General features: G+C 43.7%; 1 protein-coding gene across 3 annotated transcripts in view; it reads right to left on the bottom strand.

Annotated features, from left to right (window-relative positions):
• Positions 1 to 9,299: 9,299 nt before the first annotated feature.
• The window catches only part of LOC148037368 (uncharacterized), a 79,608-nt gene continuing 70,081 nt past the window's right edge, over positions 9,300 to 18,826 (bottom strand). The window contains exons 3-7 of one of the 3 annotated variants that reach the window (XM_087676278.1): positions 10,267 to 10,303; positions 10,024 to 10,129; positions 9,863 to 9,907; positions 9,695 to 9,741; positions 9,300 to 9,602 (exon numbers count right to left, since the gene is read on the bottom strand). In XM_087676278.1, coding sequence (XP_087532404.1) covers positions 9,599 to 9,602; positions 9,695 to 9,741; positions 9,863 to 9,907; positions 10,024 to 10,129; positions 10,267 to 10,303 — 239 coding nt within the window. In that variant the 3' untranslated portion in view covers positions 9,300 to 9,598. Of the gene's footprint in view, positions 9,603 to 9,694; positions 9,806 to 9,862; positions 9,908 to 10,023; positions 10,130 to 10,266; positions 10,304 to 18,826 lie in introns of all 3 variants that reach the window. The other 2 variants (XM_087676279.1, XM_087676277.1) reach the window with 2 other exon arrangements.

Genomic DNA, 18,826 nt, shown 5'->3' with positions numbered 1-18,826 from the left:
ATGTGCTTTGTTCTAGCATGATAGACTGGATTATTTGCCAAGTGTATACTACTCATGTTGTCACAATAAATGACAACTGGCCCATTTGTAGACTGATGCATATCATAAAGTAGCTTATGCAACCAAGCTACCTCACATGCAGCCATTGCTGCACCCCTGTACTCAGCCTCTGTACTTGACAAGGCAACTGTAGGCTGTTTCTTGCTGCTCCAAGTGACTGCAGCACTCCCAAAAGAGAACACATATCCACTGGTAGATCATTTATCAGAAATACTACCATCCCAATCAGCATCACTGTATCCATGCAACTGTATCTGAACCCCAATCTCATAAAATAGTCCATATTGCAATGTGGACTTCACATACCTGAATATGCGTCTAGCCGCATCCAAATGCAGTTTCCTTGGAGCCTGCATAAACTGACTTACCAATCCAACAGCATAGCTCAAATCTGGCTTGGTAATAGTCATATAAATCAAACTTCCTACTATGCGTCTGTACATAGTAGGGTCTTCCAGAAGCTCACCTACATCTGCACTCAGCTTCACATTCTGCTCCAAAGGAACTGAAATAGGCTTACAGCCTGTCATCCCATATTTAGACAACATGTCCAATCCATACTACCTCTGTAAGAGCCGTATTCCACTTGGTGATCTGATCACCTCAATGCCCAAGAAATAACGCAGCTCTCCTAAATTCTTCATCTTAAACTTCTGCTTCAATAGCATTTTTACATGAAGGATATCTTCATCACTATCACCTGTCATAATCAAATCAACATAAATGACTAGCAACATAATACCTTTCTCTGTTTTTCTCACATAAAGTGAGAAATCTGCCTTGGAAATCTGAAAGCCAATAGTGACAAGATACTGTCCTATCTTGTCAGACCATGCTCTAGGTGCTTGCTTCAAGCCATACAAGGCTTTCTTCAACCTACAAACAAACTCAGGATGAACAACATGCACATAACCTGGTGGTGGCTACTCCATATAGACATCTTCTTGCAAATCACCATGCAAGAAGGTATTCTTTACATCCATCTGATGTAAAGACCATCCCTTTGATGCAGCCATAGCAATGACTGCTCTTACGGTTGCCATCCTTGCAACTGGACTGAATGTTTCTTCATAATCAATGCCATATGTTAGTGTATACCCCTTGACTACTAATCTTGCCTTGTATCTATTCACAGAACCATCTGCATTGTGCTTCACCTTATAAACCCGCTTACAACCAATCGCATTCTTCTCTTTAGGCAAAGGTACCAATATTTTTCTTTTCCCATGGCTTGCTCAAAACAAGTGGGTTCTCGTTCCTGTATCACTTTGACTATATGGGCATAGTGAATGGCTGTAAATCCATCATATTTCAGCCTATCCACAGGTTATCTAGCTCTAGTAGACCTGCGCAAAGTAGGCTCACTTCCAGGTACTCTCAAAACATCCCTGGTCTTCCTTACTCCAGGTCTAACAATAGAAGGAATACCCAACTCATCATCAATGCTCTATTCTGAGCCACTGGATTCACCATCCACATAAGAGTGACCTGCATTCACATCAAACATGGGCTGATCTACCTTCTCTTTTCCTTTTCGTGATATCTGCATACCATTATCTACATTGCTTTGAGAAGATTCTCATTATCTCAATCTGCCTGTCCATGGTGAAGAATGTGAACCACTGCTAGAGGACACTCCAGGTCCACTAATATCTTCTGACTGCTGCTGTGAATTCTGTGCAGCATTACCATTTTGTGTATCTACATTATCAATCACATTTACTGGTTTATACCAGCTACTCATCTCATCAAAAACAACATCTCTGCTCACTGTAAACTTACGAGTAGAAGGGTTATAGCATCTTTTTCATTGAGCATGGCACGAGATACCTCTCCAATATGCCTGTTTTTTCTTTCTGCAATTCCATTTTGTTGTGGGGTATGACTACATGAATATTGCTGCTATATGCCATAGTCCTGCAAGAACCTTGCAAACTCATTTGAGAGGTACTCTCCCCCTCCATCTGACCTTAGGCATTTTATTTGCAAGCCTGTTTTTTTTTCAACCATAGCTTTAAGAGTTTTGAAATACCCAAAAACTTCACTTTTTTTTTCATAAAATACACCCAAACTTTTCTGCTATAGTCATCAATAAAAGTGACAAAATAATGACAGTCTCCAATAGATGCACCTTTAGTAATCCACACATCAGAGTGGATTAATTCCAATGGCTTCTTACTCTCTTAAACATGTCTAAGAAATGGTTTCCTTGCCTGTTTTCCAAATTGACAGGCTTCACATACCTTATGCGTTTCTGTAACCTTGAATTTAGGCAATCCTGTAACAATATTTTGGGCTTGCATTGATTTAAGTCATTGTACATTAACATGACCAATGCGTTTATGCCAGATATCAATATCTGCAACTACACCGATTCCATGTGCAAACATTGATGCACTTAATTCAGGCATGTCTGCATCCAACGTAAACATTCTGCCCTTCTTCTTTCCTTTTGCTATCAAGTGACCTTTATTTTTCATATCCTCAACAAAGCATCCATGAGGATTAAATCTAACCTGCAAGCCGTGCTCAACCATTTGACCAACAGAAACCAAGTTCTTGGTGATATTCGGGACATGAAATACATGCGATAGGTATTTCTTTTTCCCATCCTGCATACACAAAGGAATTTTTCCAATCTGCACAATAGGATGTGCAGTATCATCACCAGTCTTCATAAATCCTGGTTTTTCCATTTTTCTTGTATCCTGCATCTATTCTGCATGACCTATCATGTGGTTTGATGCACCTGAGTCAACATACTACACATCGTTGCTTTCTTCTGCACTTGTCACAGAATTGATCATGTGCTACACCATAAACAAATGCTCATTTCTGTCATCACCCTGTCTACTAGAAGATGCATAATTCCCTAGTTGCAATTTTCCATTCATGATGTCATTCTGCTTTTTATAGTAGTCTTTAACCATATGACCCATTTTACCACAGTAGTAGCATTTAACATTGCTGTTTGCATTTTGCCCTCTTTGCCATCCACCACGACCTCTTTGGCTCCCCCTGCCTCTAGAGTTACCACGTCCTCCTCCATAAGACTAGTTTTCTTGAGTTTCCTGCATATTCTAATTTCTACCACGGCCTCGAGATCGGCCTTCTCTATCTCTGCCTCTACCTCTTCCAACATTTGAGTAGAAGACAGCTTCTTTTGAAGTTCCTCTTAAAGAAGATGAACCACCATTTCTCTGCTCCTCAGAAATTAGAAGAGCAATCAACTCCTCAAAATCAAGAAATCTTTCACGGACAGAAATGGATGTTCGAAACTGTGCATAATCCTTTCCTAGACCATTCAAGGCCACAGAAACTAAATCATCATTTTCCACTGGCGACCCAATGAAAGCAAGTGCATCTGCAATCTTCTTCACCTTCATGTGGTAGTCATTGATGCTCATACTTTCTCTTTGCACATTGTGCAACTCTTGCTTGAGCTACATTTTCCTAGCTTGTGTATTTGTGCTATACATTTTTGACAAAGTATCCCATATCTCCTTTGGCGTACTTGCATCCTGAATATACACAATCATAGAGTCTGAAATACTGATAAACAACCAGTACATAACTTTTCTGACTCTCTCATGCCATCCTTTAAATGTCTGCATTTGCTGTTGATTGGGAACATCAGGAAGAACTAGTTCTTCTTCATTTCGTGCAACAAATTCCCAATATTCTTTTCCCATAAGGAAATTCATCATTCTAAACTTCCATGCTTGGAAGTTATTCTTATCAAGCTTTTCAGTGACAATCTGTGAAGGAAAATCAGACGCCATTACAGAACACTGCAAAAAATTCTATCACTACAAAAAACGCAGCTTCAGCCTCACAAGGGCAAATCTGCAAAACTGACGAAAGTGGTATTTGACCACATAGTCACTTCCTAGTGACGATTTTGCATCAACAGGTAACAAGGATGATTCTGTAACTCCCAATGTCTCTGTGCACAAGCATATGATGCAATTTCTACGGTAACTTTTTCGCCTCCAAAACAGGCCCTGAAATGGCCTCGAATCAAAAAAACAGGGCAACCAAAGGCTAAAGCCCCATCCCGTAGCATATACTGCCCTCTTGCTACACCGTGAAGGGTGTCTCAATCTGAGACAATGCACTCTTGCACTTTCCGGCTGTGCTACCTGCAGAGACTTGCTTCCAAACTCGAAAAATGAAAGCAACACTGGTCCTCTTACCAGAACACCGCAAACTTGGTTTGCTTTCTTGAGCTCATTATCACGAACTAGGCTCTAATACCATGTCAAGATTGTGGGAGAGAAGGAAGGAGTCTCACTTGTAGCTTTCTCACTTACACAATGGGGGAATACACACACAGGTGAAGGCTGAAAACGGTTTTCCTCCTCTTAGTTGTGTAAGCCAAAAAGAACTCTAGTACAGAGAAATAGAAGAACCCTATATATGGGTCTCAAACCAAACTCAACTAACTAAGGTGGCATACTAACTAAGCCACGAACTAGAGTAGATAAGGATAGCTGTCATCTAGCTATTATTCATGGGCGGTATACCAACCGCATCTACAGCTAACAAGTCTGTGACATAAATGCACAACGGTCACCCTGGCATATCACGAGTGGAGCTCGATATCTCAACAACTCACACTATTCCCATGCGGCCAAATGCCAAAATCTGTCAATCAGACGCCCTATCCCATGAATCCCCATTATGCCCAGCACACGTGAAGGAGAAATTAGACAAATTACAGAAAGTTGGATTCATTTATGAGATTGAGCATATTAACTGGGTATCACCCATTGTTATGGTACTTAAAAAGAATGGAAAATTTTGAGTATGCATCAACTATAATGAGGTCAATGCAGCAACCAAATGCAATCATACATATTACATGATTGAGAGAGTGGTCGAGAAGGAGGCTTATAGCTTCCTTGATGGATTCTCCTAATACAATCAAGTTCAGGTTCACCTAGATGACTAGCATAAGACTACTTTTGCCATTGAGTGGGACATCTTTGCTTACATTGTCATGCGATTCGAGCTAACTCGTGCACCCACTACCTTTCAATGATTGATATGCACCATCTTTAAAGACACGTTATGTAAGTGACTTGAAGTCTTTGTTGACGACCTCTGTGTCTATATGAGAGGGAGAGCACTTAGCCAAGCTTTGCCTTGTCTTTGAAAGAAGTCAGAAAAATCAACTTTCCCTAAATCTATTGAAATGTCAATTTTGGGTAAAGCATGGTGTTATTTTAAGACATATTTGTCCAAGAATGGCATTGTCACTTATATAACTAACATTAAGTTTATTATGGAGCTTCCACATCTATCACCAATCTGAAAGGTATTCAATGCTTTCTTGGGCATATTGGTTGTTATCATTGCTTTGTTCTAAACTATGCTACTATTGCCATGCCACTTAATAAGATTTCGGTTGTGTGGAAATGAATTGGTGAGTACCAGGATGCCTACAAGGCCCTAAAGAAGACTCTTGTATCTACACCCATTTTACAAGCCCTAGATTGAATGATCACATTCCATGTTCATATTGATGCATCCAAACCAAGCAAACACATCCCGGTACTCCTGCAAAAGAGTGATGAGGCTGGATTCTTCCTCCGTGGTCAGGTCCTCGGCAATGAACACCGGTCGGGGTGTTTCTCGTCCCACGGCTAGGTTTATCTCCTTGACCTTGGCTGGCCCTTCGATGGGTTCACGGATTTACCCTTGGCGTTTGGCACTTTGCAAAACCACCACCCTGTCCCCTCTTTTGAATTTCGAAAAGCGCTTAGGGAATTCTCGCGGCTTTCGTTGCTCTTCCGATCGCACATCGTTGGGGCGCTCTACTTTATTCTGTCGTAGTCGTCGGCGCCTCAGGTGGATGGGTAGATCTCCCCTGGTGCGTCTGGCCGTGGGTGGCCTAGGGATTTCTAGGTCATCCTTTACAAGCCCTAGATTGGACAATCACATTCCATGTTCATATTGATGTATCCAAAATTGCCATTGGTGCTATTTTATGCCAACCTAGTGAATATAACATAGAATTTTCAATGAGCTTTACACACAAGCAACTCACTGACACTAAGATGAATTATTCTACCACTGAATGGGAAGGTTTAGCAATGGTTATGCAAGTAAGAAGTTTTGACATTATTTGCTTGCCACTCCCTTCATGTTTTTTGTTGATCGTCAAGCTCTACTTGATCTTATGAACAAGCCATGTGCTATAGGTAGAATTGCCAAATGGTTATTGCTTTTGCTTAAGTTTGATTTCTCGGTGGTTGCATAAAAAGAAAAGTAGCATTACATGGTTGATCACATGTCTCACTTGACCAGTGGAGAAAGGACAACTTGCATTGATGATAATTCACCCAATGCCCATTTGTTTTGACTTCAACAAGAGGCTCATGGAAAGGAAAGTAGCATTACATGGTTGATCACATGTCTCACTTGACCAGTGGAGAAAGGACAACTTGCATTGATGATAATTCACCCAATGCCCATTTGTTTCGACTTCAACAAGAGGCTCATGGTGGAAAGGAAAGTAGCATTACATGGTTGATCACATGTCTCGCTTGACCAGTGGACAGCTTGCATTGATGATAATTCACCCAACACCCATTTGTTTCGACTTCAACAAGAGGCTCAATTGTTTGAGGTTGACTTCACACCTCACGGGGCTAATGATATTGTTGCTATTTTAGAGAATGGAATTCTTGAATGCCCCATGAGAAGACTCACCTCACCCACTTGTTGCTTAAGACTCGACCCCTACCAGATGATTGTTGGTCAAATTTATCAACTAGGGTAGGATAACCTCCTTTGATGATACATGTGGGAGCATCACATGGAGCGTGTTCTCCAAGAAGCCCACGGAGGCATCATTGGTGGACATTTTGATGGTTTGACTATAGCACCTGAGGTTTTACAGGTGAGGTTGTGGTGGCCCACCTTGTTCAAGAATGTGGTATGTTTTGTTAAGCATTATGAAGAGTCCCAACGCACCAAGCTTTCTATTTGCAAGGACAAGATGGAGCTATCACCTATCATTACTAGGCAACCTTTTGAAAAATGGGGGATTGACTTTGTAGGACCTATCATTCTAGATTCCTAATATTCATTAACACGCTACATCATTATGGCAACCAACTATCTGACTACACCCACAAGCATGATGCCCATACAATGGCTAAGTTCTTGTGGGAATAAGTGATTTCTTCCTTTGGTTGCCCAATGATTTGGTTAGTGATTAGGAGACCCACTTTTTAAATGAGATCATTGAGCACTTGATCTCTACCTTTTTATTTATCCACTACAAGTCATCTCCGTACTATTCTCGACCACAAAGATTTTTCTTAATGTTTTGACCAAGACTATTTTTGCTTCGTGCTTTGATTGGGATAACAAGCTTATGGTTGCCCTTTGGGCCTATCGCACAACTTTCAAGATTGCAACTAGCCAAACTCCATTCTGGCTCACCTATGTCAATATTGCTATTATGCCAGTTGAGTTTCTAATCCCTAGTCTTCACATTATGGTCAAGAGCATTGGGAAGGCACTAGTGCTTGGACCAACTGCCTTGTGGAGTTGAAACACCTCACTAAAACCCATCTTTTGGCCACACATGCTCTTCTTGTTTTGCTGAAAAGATCCATAGTAAGGCCTGGTTTGATAGACATGTGCAACAACATTCATTTGATAAAGGTGACCTAGTGCTCTTGTATTCCCTTAAAGGTCATAAGCAGAAATAGAAACTTTGATGCCTAGAACCATATTAGGTTCATGAAATTATCAAGACTAGCAATGTTGAGCTTGACACCCTGGAGGGGAAAGGCATTGGATACTTCAATGGTAGTTGTATTCTGGTGTGGATTTGAAGATTGAAGCTTTTAAATAAGCTTATTTTAAAGCCTTATAGCTTATGTTTAAAGCTTGTAAAGCTATGGTAAAGATTTTCTTATCTGAGAAGAAAGAGCCAACGACTTCATGAAGGATCTTCCCGCGTGGTCCTCCGCCGGCAGAGGTCGGTCCCTCGCAATCTGAGTGTACAGCAGGGGGTTCTTGACTGCCAGGAACATGCTGGTATAGACCGTTTGCCACGAGATTGACTGTAGAGCTCGATCATTCCAGGAGCTCCGCCTTCGCGCAAGATGGTAAGCGATTGGAAGCTCTCGATCTCAGCTTCACTCTGATACCACTAGTGCACAGATCGAACGCCGTATGTACGCATAGTGAGCATCAGAAGGTCCCCAAGAACAAAAGAACTCTACTTTTTGCACAAAAAACAATGAATTTTGGTCTTTCAAGTGGTAGCTACCTTGGAAGTGACTAGAAAAGTAATCAATATTCATTTTTAGAAATGAAATGTGATCCTTGTCCAACTTGGACACACTCCTAACATTTTCACTATCATCCTTTCCTTAGCTAAAACCAAGTATACTGAAAGGTGATTTTTCATTACTTAAGATGTCACATGTTGATACATGATGGATAGAGTTCCCTTTCAATCAGCCTCCTATGTGCTGCAACTGCATCATTTAGTTGGAACTGCTTCTAATTTGGCTCCAATAGATTGAAGGTCTCTTCTTAAACTCTATATGCTGCCACTGCATCATTTAGTTCAGAACTGCTGCTATTTTGGCTCTAATGGATCAAATGACTCCCAAGCCTAGGTGGCATGGCAACTTTTCATGTAGCATAGGTCCAGAGGGAGGATGTTTGGGCATAACTATTTGAGACTACCCTGGCAGATCTACACTCCACCTTGGCTTCTTTCCCTCATTCCCCCTAGACCTAGAGGCTTTGTCCATACTCCATGTGGTTTAAAACTAAGCTCAGTAGTCTCAAAACAAGCTTGGCCCTCTCATTTGGTCAAAAAGTTGAAAAAGAAAACAAAACAAAAACAAAAACAATGTGCCATGTCATCACTGCTTTCTTCCTTGTTTTGTGCAAACTCTTTCCCCAATATCACCTTGATGTTGGGTTTTACACTTTCATATCACAAATCTTTAGAAGCAAAATTAACTCCCTATCCCTGCCAACATATGATGAAGCAACTATTCCCCCTTCAAAGGAGTGACAAAAGAGACAGGGAACCAAATTCCAAGCCTAAACAAGTGCAAAACATAGAAAGTGGAATAAACTTCCAGCAGTCTCTTCTTGTGCTACACACGAGAACGAGAAGATCTTACATTTTCAAGTAATGTTTGTCTTGTGAACAGGCAATTGAATAACTACAACAAGCAACTCAACAACAACAAAGGTGATGCAACAGCAATTTATAAAAATTTTATGTTTTCTTGACATCACGTGTGCATGTTTATACACGAGCAAAAAGAACTTGGCATCACTTGTGCATGTTTGCACACGAGCAAAAGATCTTATGGTAAATGCTGAACACTCGTACCAATCCCAACTAGCAAGATTTGCCAAAGACAATAGCATACGTGCATGCCATATCACACAGGCTGAAGTGCCAGCTTTCCTCCATAAATTTCAGGAAGTTGATCTTCATCAATTTCTTCTAGCAATACAGACCTCATGTTTTTGTCCTCCACAAACATCATCTGCCATTCAGAAAACATAAAGAGGAAATTACAAAGAGAGATCTTAGTAATAAGATCACATTGTCTGTTCATATCTGAAGGACACAGATTACCCTTTCGCGAGTGAACTCGTTAAAGAAGGGAGAAGTAACTTTCCATGCTGCCCAAAATATATAAGGTACATGTATCAATACCATCTTGCCCAAATGCTTGAGATAATGTTCCTACAAATAAAAATATAAAAATACTCCTATGCTCAGACTTCCAAATCAAGGCCATACCTTAGGTTTTCCTAAGATTAACAACATAACTCTCTTGTCATGCATCTGATTTGAACCAAATCATCATATTACATACCATTCTTCGCAAAAACAAGGAACAATGTAGCAGAATTTAATCAGTTTTCCCACTAGAAAAGGAGAACAACTAGTGAAACACCTACTTGGAGAATATCAAGTAGTGCTAGGTAACCGCGAACATCCACACTTTTGAAGCCCCAACCAGCCAAATCTACTATGACCACGAGTTCTAGGAGTTCATGTTTTGTGCTGCATCGATATCCAAGGATAGTTAAAAATACTTCTTATCTGTACTTCTTTTAAAACCCTAGTCCAACCAAAAAGAGAAGACGTAAGAAATGTAGAAAAAGGAAGCATCAGCCTAAGAAAAGCTTGAAATCTGATACCTTGAAATCGCTTTATCGAAAGCATAAACAATATAACCTGCATAGGAAGGGACAGAAATAAACCTTGAAAATACCGCAATGCAAGCAGTTTACATTCAAGCTTTTTGCTTCAACCAATCAGATAATGATCGCACCAAGAAGACATAAACAGATATCCCATGTGGCAGCATGCCATCATTAGTCATGATCACTAAAATGTCTGGTTTTAAATAAAAATAAAAAGCTCAGTTTCTTCAATGTTCAAAAAGAAGGCCTGAAAGCCATCTTCCTGGTGGCAAAAGATCATGGCAGATCTCGGGCTGTTTTCAGAAAGAAAACTTTGGATAATGCTACCAAATGTAGAAGATGTTGGCTGCTATTACCATTTGGCCTATGACAATACTCTCATACAGCTCTTAGAGGGTGCTGAAGATTCCACTGCAGCTGAAGGAAAATGTAATGTTCAGGCTATCAAAATATAACTGAAAGGCTCATGGTTGTTGGGAGAGATGTCCCCCACCCCTTCTTTTTACAGAGCTCTACAGGCAAAGCAAGCAAATCGATTTTATTGTGCTCATGGATCAAGAGGGCAATCGACATTCAGCTGATGTGTTAATAGCCAAGGCCTTTGTTAAACATCTGTCTAATATTGCAGGTTGAGCCTGACTGTACTAGGTAGGTTTGGGATTTCCTGGAGCTGGTTGCAGAGGTTCTCTCCCCCCAGGTTGCAATACTGCTGCTACTTCCTTTTTCTGAATAAGAAATACTTTTTGTGGTCCAAAAGATGAAGAAAGGAGATCTCTAGGTCCCAACGAGATCTTGGCAGAGGTCTATACAGCATCTGGAGGTACATGGAAGAGATATCTACAGTTTTGCAAATGGTTGCATTGAAAAATGTGAAATACCAAGGTTCACTAATCAGCATGTATCAAGCTTTTGCCCCAAGTCCCTGGTAAGAAAAGCCAGGTCAGTGGAAGCCTTTCTTTGACCATGGCAAATTCCAAACCTTTCGCCATTGCAACAGATCCATTGCTCAAGGTAATAGACTACAAGCTCAGAAAGCCTTTATTTGAGGGCTCCCTCTCCTTGATGGGTCTCAGATTTGCGCTCAGCCATTCATGGATGATAGTAATGCTGACGGGCAATCATGGATGATAATTCGAGCATCCTGCTGGCTGAGAAAGGTAATGTTGACAGGCTTTTTGGAGTGTATAATCAATATGTCCCAACTGTCAGGAGCTGTAATCAGCTAAGCCAAAGCAGAGATCCTATATTTGGGACAGGATGAGATGCCTCTGTGGATCATGCAGCTTTCTTTTAAGGTAATAAAAGCTGGAGAAATCTTCTGCTGCTGTCCCTTGCACCTTGGAGCAACAACTACAGAAAATATGCAGTGAATACTGAGCACAATTGAGCAGAAAATTTCTATAATAAGGTCCCTCCTGCTCAGTTTTTGTGGTAAACTGGTGGTAATTAACAAATTAGTATCCCCAGCACTAATGTTTGTTGCTGCCACTACACTTTTGCCAAAAGCCAATGGGATAAAGCAGAGAAGTGTTGGGTTTTACTCATGCCTATGCTCACACAGGAGTGTTAGTGATTTGCACATAGGACACCGGGGCACCTTTTTACTCTCCATAAGAGAGGTTTTTCCCCCCAGTCACATTATTCTTCATCTGTGTATTTATATTACACCTTTTGGTCACTTACCGCACATTACACAAATCTGTGTGTGAATGCACTTAGTCACTTACACAACCCTAAATTCTAAGGGTTGTACTTTGTACTTGGTACCTCACTTGCAATCAATCAAGAGTCGAGCTATGACCACACTCTCTCTCTCTTCTATTGTGTTCACTCTCTCAAGCTGATCTGCTGTCCGTCATCTCAAACATTTGGTATCAGAGCCAAATCCATCGCCGTGCTGCAGTCTGCCATGCTGCCCTGCAGTCCTCCGCCAGCTCTGCACCAGCTCTGCCTGCCAGTTCTGCGACAACTCTGCCAGCTGTTTTACCAACTCCGCCCTGCCACATCTGGATCTTGCGCAGTCTCTGCAGGCTACAGTTGACTGCCACATCAGCATCTTTCCGACTCTGCAGTCATCACCTGTAAATCTACTGGACAGTCCTAGACTACAACATCATCTGCTGGACAGTCCCACACTGCAATGTCATCAGCTGCCACAGGTATATTTTATTATTTTATTCAAAATTCCAGAACCAAAGCAAAGGGCTTTTGCAGGGACATGTCAATTTTTGCTTTAGCAAGTGCTTCAGTGCACAAATTGCAGAAATTTGTAGGCATTTGGGTCAGCAAATTTGGGGCTTTTGTATCTTTGGTAAACATTGGCACATGTATTGTGGTTTCAGTCTGAAATTAACTGAAATTACGCACACTGGACGGTCAAATTTTGGGGCTTTTCCCATACTGATCCCAAAGGCTGCCTATTTGGTCTCTTGCGGTGCGAGGCTAGTGCACCTAGAAGAACTCCCTACGCATTCTATCCCCCTTTCGCGCCCAGAACGTTGCTGAGGTGCGGAAAGAGAACTCTGAGCGCCTATCTTCTAGACCAGCAATGGCTGCTTGCGCGCGCACCTCCTGTGCGTGGAGGATGGGATCCCCCGGTGCCTCCTGTAATAATCTCTGCGTGGCTGTAATGTCCCACCGGAGTGCTCTCTCCTCCTCCCACCTTTGTTGCCTAGCCTGTATAGTTGGCTCTTGACAGATTCTACTCGACTCGACTGACCTCTGCAACCTCCTCTGCGATCTGGTCCCTCCTGCCCCACTCCTTGGTCCAAATCTGCTCTAAGTGTCTCATCACCTCCTCCCTCCTATAGATCGAGTCAAGGATCTGACAAGATCGTGTGTCTAGGGCAGATGCTAGGGGATCAAGTGTCAGGAGAATAATCGGACAATGCGGTGCTCACCAACTGCTCAATCTGGCCTCCACAAGAGCCTTCCCACTCTCCCCATAAAACCTGTCCAACCGCTCCAACAGGGCTCCACCTAGCTGCATGTATCCCCAAGAGAAGTCCAGTGACCTTTCCCTCCTGTGGAAGGCACGGTCTCTCAAGGCATCACGTGCTCCTACTGCCAATAGAAAGACCTCCCATGCCTCCTGCTCCTCCCCAACCATGCCCTGGTAGTTTCTGCCTCTGTCTTGCTGGTCCTCCAAAGCCTCCAGGTTGTTGAAGTCTCCTCCAACGATCCACGAGTCCACCTCTGGGAGTCCATCCGCGATCTCCACCCAGAACCTACTGCATGCCCTAACCTCCGTAGGGGCATAGACATTGAGGACTCCAAGGAACGAGTCCCCAATATCCAATCTGATCCATAGAACCCTCCCTACCACTCTCGTCTCGTGGTCTCGTACACAGGCGGTGAGACTCGGACCAATAGAGGTGCATATGCCTCCACTCCTGCCGTGGGCACCTATGGCGTGCTCCCAGTAAGTGTGTGAGCTGCCCGCGAGTACCTTCCCTACCCGCTTGGCCTGGATGGGAGTGAGCTTGTGCTCCTGTAGAAGTAAGATGTTGATCCGTTGTCAAGCGTTTTTCTGAAAACTGAAATCCCCTAGTCAAACGGTAGTTAGGTTTGATTTTTGCTAGCTTAGTTGTTTGTGTGACAGTTTGTTTTGTTATTTCATAGTTGGATTTCTTGTGTTTGTCTAGCTTAGAATTTGTTTTTGTCATTTTGTTTGATTTGTTCAGTGTGAAACTTGATAGCCTTGGTCGAGCTTGGTATTTTTTGGACAGGATGAAGCTTGTGTTTGTCAATAGCTACCATTGAGGAACAAGGTATGTTTTTTTGTGGAGACTCTTGCACATCACAGGGATTATGGGTTCACGAGCACTTCACGTTGCACTTGTTGATGCACTACACTCGGGGGTCATCTCCTGTTCTTATCAAATACTTCCATGCCATGGGTTGGGATTATGCACGTTTTGCACCATCATTGAGCACCAACACGGCATGAGGTCCGCTGCAACTATATGCAGTAAATTGTAGATGCACGCGCACATGAGAGAGCACATGTCATTAAGCACGCACATTTCTTGCATGCACCATTTGGGATGTTCATCACAAAGTTAGGAACCTCTGGTTGAGAGTGTAAGGTGGTTGGGTGAGTTTAGAGGGTCGTGAAGGACGCCATCAATTGTGAGATGGGTTATTTATGTCAACATCTTGAGGACCATCCTTTCTAGAGTGTTGGTGAGATTATGGGCGGGAGGAGCGGAGTATGTTATATATTTTTGAAGAGAGCTGAGAGGTGAGGATAAGGAATTTTAGATTAACAAGGAATTTTGTTTACATCTTGCATGACGCACAATCACCTCTAGATAGGCTAGGCACAAATATTTTCAGTGCATCCATATTTTTTGTGTGAGCATTGTTCGAATGGTAGCAGGTCATGGATTCGATTAATTGCATGCTTTATCAAATCATGTATGGTTGTGCACGACGTTCTTTTCCAAATCATATTTCTGCTAGGGCACATTGCATGAAAATAAAAATTCCAATAATGGTTTCGCTCCTAGCATTCAAAAGGATGTAGCTGCTCAGATTGAAACAGGAATTTTGGGCACGGGCAAAACCATTACCCTCTCAGAGATTCAAAGGGACCCGCTCACTAGGATTGCTCTAGAGAATTGGTTTGTCACCTTGAAGGGCGACTCAAAGCCTAAGTTCAATCAATCTTTCGTTGATGGGATTTACAGAACAAAGCTTCCTGTTGCTTCTGATGCTATTTCTTCAACATTCTCCTCAGTGCCAGATGTATCAGCTCAAAATTAAACTATCTAAACTTTCTATAGTTCCTGGGGTTTCTTCGGTTTAAGGCTGTTCAATGACTGGTGGTTGTGCTTCATGTCCGTACATGAAGACCGGGCTGTGAAGATGGCAGATGCTGGCTGCAAGCATATTGCTGTTCTTGGTGTAGATTTCATGTCAGAGAATGTTCGTGCCATTCTTGATCAAGCTGGTTATGAGCAGGTTGGTGTCTATCGCATGGTAGGTGAACACATAGGCTGTTCTTTGGCCGAGGCAGCTGAAAAGAGAGAATACTTAAGTTTCTTAGGGGATGCTGTCAGAAGTACTCCAGCTCTTCATGTCATATATATAAAAACATTTTTGGAAAAAAACTAAAGCACATGCCATTGTTCCTACTATCACCTGTACTTCTTCAAATATGGTCCAAACAATATTGCAGGCTGACGAACTTTATCGTTCCTACAAAAGGCTGTTGAAGGATGCCGAAGTGGAGATGGTCAGGCTTTCCTCCGCGGATACAGAGGAGTTTTCCCACTTTGAGAAAAAAGAAGAATGTAACGAGTCAGAAGCCTCCAACCAGGAACTTTCTGCGCTGTTGCTGTCACCAGCAGATAGCGAAGTTTCTCTCAAAGGATGTGGCATATCCCACCTGCCTGATTCATTCTTTTCAACGATGTCAATTGTCTCGTTGGATTTGTCAAGTAATTGTTTGGAGGCGCTATCGCCTTTACCTTGTCCCGCCATCACCAGGCTTGGGGACTCAGAAAGAAGAAGATCTGCGGGAGTTCGTGCGAGTGGCAAAGATGCCTCATGAAGAAGTATGCAGGGCATACCACTGTCTTTGTGGCCATCACATGTATCATGGTGGCACTGTGCTGCTGCTGGCTTGTGGTACTTGTTCGAGCCATGGCATCCGATTTCTGCTGCACAAGGAAGAATGCTTCACAGAGACGGTGGAGTACGACGGAGATCTCGTGCAGGCGTCCTTTGTTGTCATCAAAGCTGATTGCACCTGGAATTACGAAATGCCGGGGATCGACCTCTCAATTGAAGGTCCCGGCAACTTCTGCAAAGATGTTGTTGACAAGCCAGCTGAGAAATTGGAGTTTGTAGAGAGAGAGAGAAGAGGCAGGCAAACTCGGGGAAAAACTAGTGGAGAAGCTCGCCTTTGTTGCCAGGCTTGAAGAAGGAGAAAAGGGAAGAAGCAGACAACACAGAACTAGCCGACTCACAAAAAGAGAGATAGAGAGGCTAGACTGTCTCTACTATCAGGTACCAGAGAAGGATGCTGAGATTGTTGCGTCAGTGTGTTTCTATCACAGCTTCATCCAGCTCTGCAGATCTCGTTCCATTTTTCAAATATTCTTCTATAGCATGAGAGAGAGAGGGATGTGCCATTGCGTCTGCGTGTTGGAAAAAGGAGTCTGACCCACGCCTGCACTGTTGATAATGGAGCGACCCACGTCTTGGGAAAGCTAAAAGGCTACTGTTGGCCTATGTGAGCGAGAAAGGGCGGGCGGAACAGAGTAAGACTAGATCAGAGAGGAAGAAAGGAGAAAAGGGAAGAGCAGACAGAGGGTGCGAATGGAACAGAAGGCGATGAACAGGCAATCGGTGTCAATGGAGTAGAGAAAGAACAGACGAAGGAAGAGAATGAGGAGGAAAATGAGGAAGACGCCAAACAAGACAGCGAGGAGGAGGGAGAGGCGGAAATCAAGACCTTTGAAGGATAACAGGAAGAAAATTCAAGAGGAGAAGGTTCTAGTTGCTGATGCGATGGAGGGAAGACACAATAGAAAAAAAAGGGCCCACAAAGCAGACCGTTCAGCAAACAAAAAAGCCTTAAAGGCTTTAAAATAACATAAGCTTTAATATCTTAAACATTAAAAATATTAAATTGCCTTAAAGGCATAAAAAGCCTAAGGCTTTTTGGGAAAGCAAAAGCATGATTCAACATAAGGGAGGATGTCAAAAAACTATAAAAGGAGAGGAAAGTAGAGAGTTAGGAGCCCCCTTCCCTTGTATCTTCTTGTCATCTTGTGAGAGATGTGAGAGGAGGGTCGCATGCGAGAGAATTTTTGGACATGCTATTGTGGAAAAGGAAGAAGTTAGACTTTGTGGTGTCAAGCTTCAGATCGAGGCTATTAAGGTATGAGAATATAATTTATTTGGTTGTTGTCAAAATTTTTGATACTTTCTTTGTGAGTTGTCTTGTGTGGTTTGTGGGTTTCGTCGAATATTTAAATTTTCCAAGTTGTGTTGTGCATTCGACAAAGTCAATTACCCTAACTGGCACTCCTTAACATCTCATTATCGGGTTGTGAGTGAGGCTTGTTCTCGATCACCGCTCGCGTAACACCGTCCGGCAAGAGCAGGCTACAGCTCCAGCCGAACAATCAACTTCCTAGAACCACATGCCGCACTATAGTGGAGACTATTCACATTCCAGGATGCAAGGTGTAAGCTCGTGGGGAAACCTGTGATTGACCGAACAGGCATCTATTCGATGTGGAGGCTGCTAATAAGGAGAAAAAACTATGGGGCATACAAGTACGCTTTGCCGCCGGTCTGGACGGCAAACTCCAGTCCCCCATGGTGGCCCTCAGCCGGACCATAGGGGTGATAGATGCACCATGTGGTACTATCAATGCATCTATCAATCATGTTGAGAGTCGTGACTTTGTATACTGGTAGAAATAGGCTGCCTATGCCAAGGGCCACTCGATCACATCCCATGGAGCTCTCCACTGTGGAGGGGCTCGAAGATAATGCTCAAGTATGGGACCTCGGCACCAACCCACCAGTTAATGTCCATCATGCAACCAGGCCACTGCTGTGCAAACAGTGCTAGTCCTTCTTCTCCCATCCACTAGGAGGTGTGGTCCGCCACCTGACTCTTCAGCTCCTCTATCTGTGTCGTCGTCCAATCCTCTGAGTAAGAGGACTGAAGGAAAAAAGCGTAGTTTGGTCCATCCGGCGGTGCTAGTAGATGGTGGACCTTGCCCCTTCTTAACTTACGAACCACGAAGATCTCCACCTCAAGAGGTAGTGGGAACTCTCTCCGCGCTCCGCAACTCTTCGGTACGACCATGGCCATTGCGGAAGACCTCCTATGGCAACAGTTGTGCCCGTCTCGGGAAAGTGTGACGGGCGGCAAGGGCAGATGAGCTAGTGGTAGTATGGGAGGGGGAGCACTACTGGCGCGAGGAGGATGCAAGTGTGTGTGGCTCATCACCTCCTGTGGGAGGAGGGGGGGTGGGTCTTAGGGGAATCACCTAAACCGAGTGTGGATCAGGGGGGATACTTGACAGGGGAGGGGAGGTGGTGGGGGGAAAGAGGGGGGTCGGGGGATGGTTGGAGGTATGTGGTGGGTGTCTGGGGGGGGGGGGGGGGGGGGGGGGGGGGGAAACTATGGGGCCAGAGTCGATGGGGGGAGTATGGGAGGTGGGGGGGGAGGAGGGGGCTGTGGGATCTCAAGTGAGGTAGTCTGTGGTGCAGGTGGTGGATGTAGGGGACTACGGTCCTGTCGGGTGGGCCGGGCAAAGGGGGGGGGGGGGGGGGGGGGGAGGAACTGTAGAGTGCTTTGCCGAGGAAGCATTGCTCACCCTCCAACTCCCTGCTGTCGAGGCTAGGTCTGAGGAGCTGGCTACGGCCCCCCTACCGTCTCCCTCTCTGTCATCTCTAGACCCGTATGAAGCCGCCAGCATCCACCTATGGGCCTGTTGCCGAAGCCGCCTTGGCTCCAAAACACGTACAATCTGCTGCCTGATGCCCAAAGTCGTGGCAGTGCAAGCACTGCCTTGGTTGCCTA

The sequence above is a fragment of the Lygodium microphyllum genome, chromosome 4 (assembly GCF_053477565.2).
Source record: "Lygodium microphyllum isolate KBCC chromosome 4, Lygodium_microphyllum_v1.1.10, whole genome shotgun sequence".
Lineage (NCBI taxonomy): Eukaryota > Viridiplantae > Streptophyta > Polypodiopsida > Schizaeales > Lygodiaceae > Lygodium > Lygodium microphyllum.
This window is presented reverse-complemented; position numbering and strand designations above follow the sequence as displayed.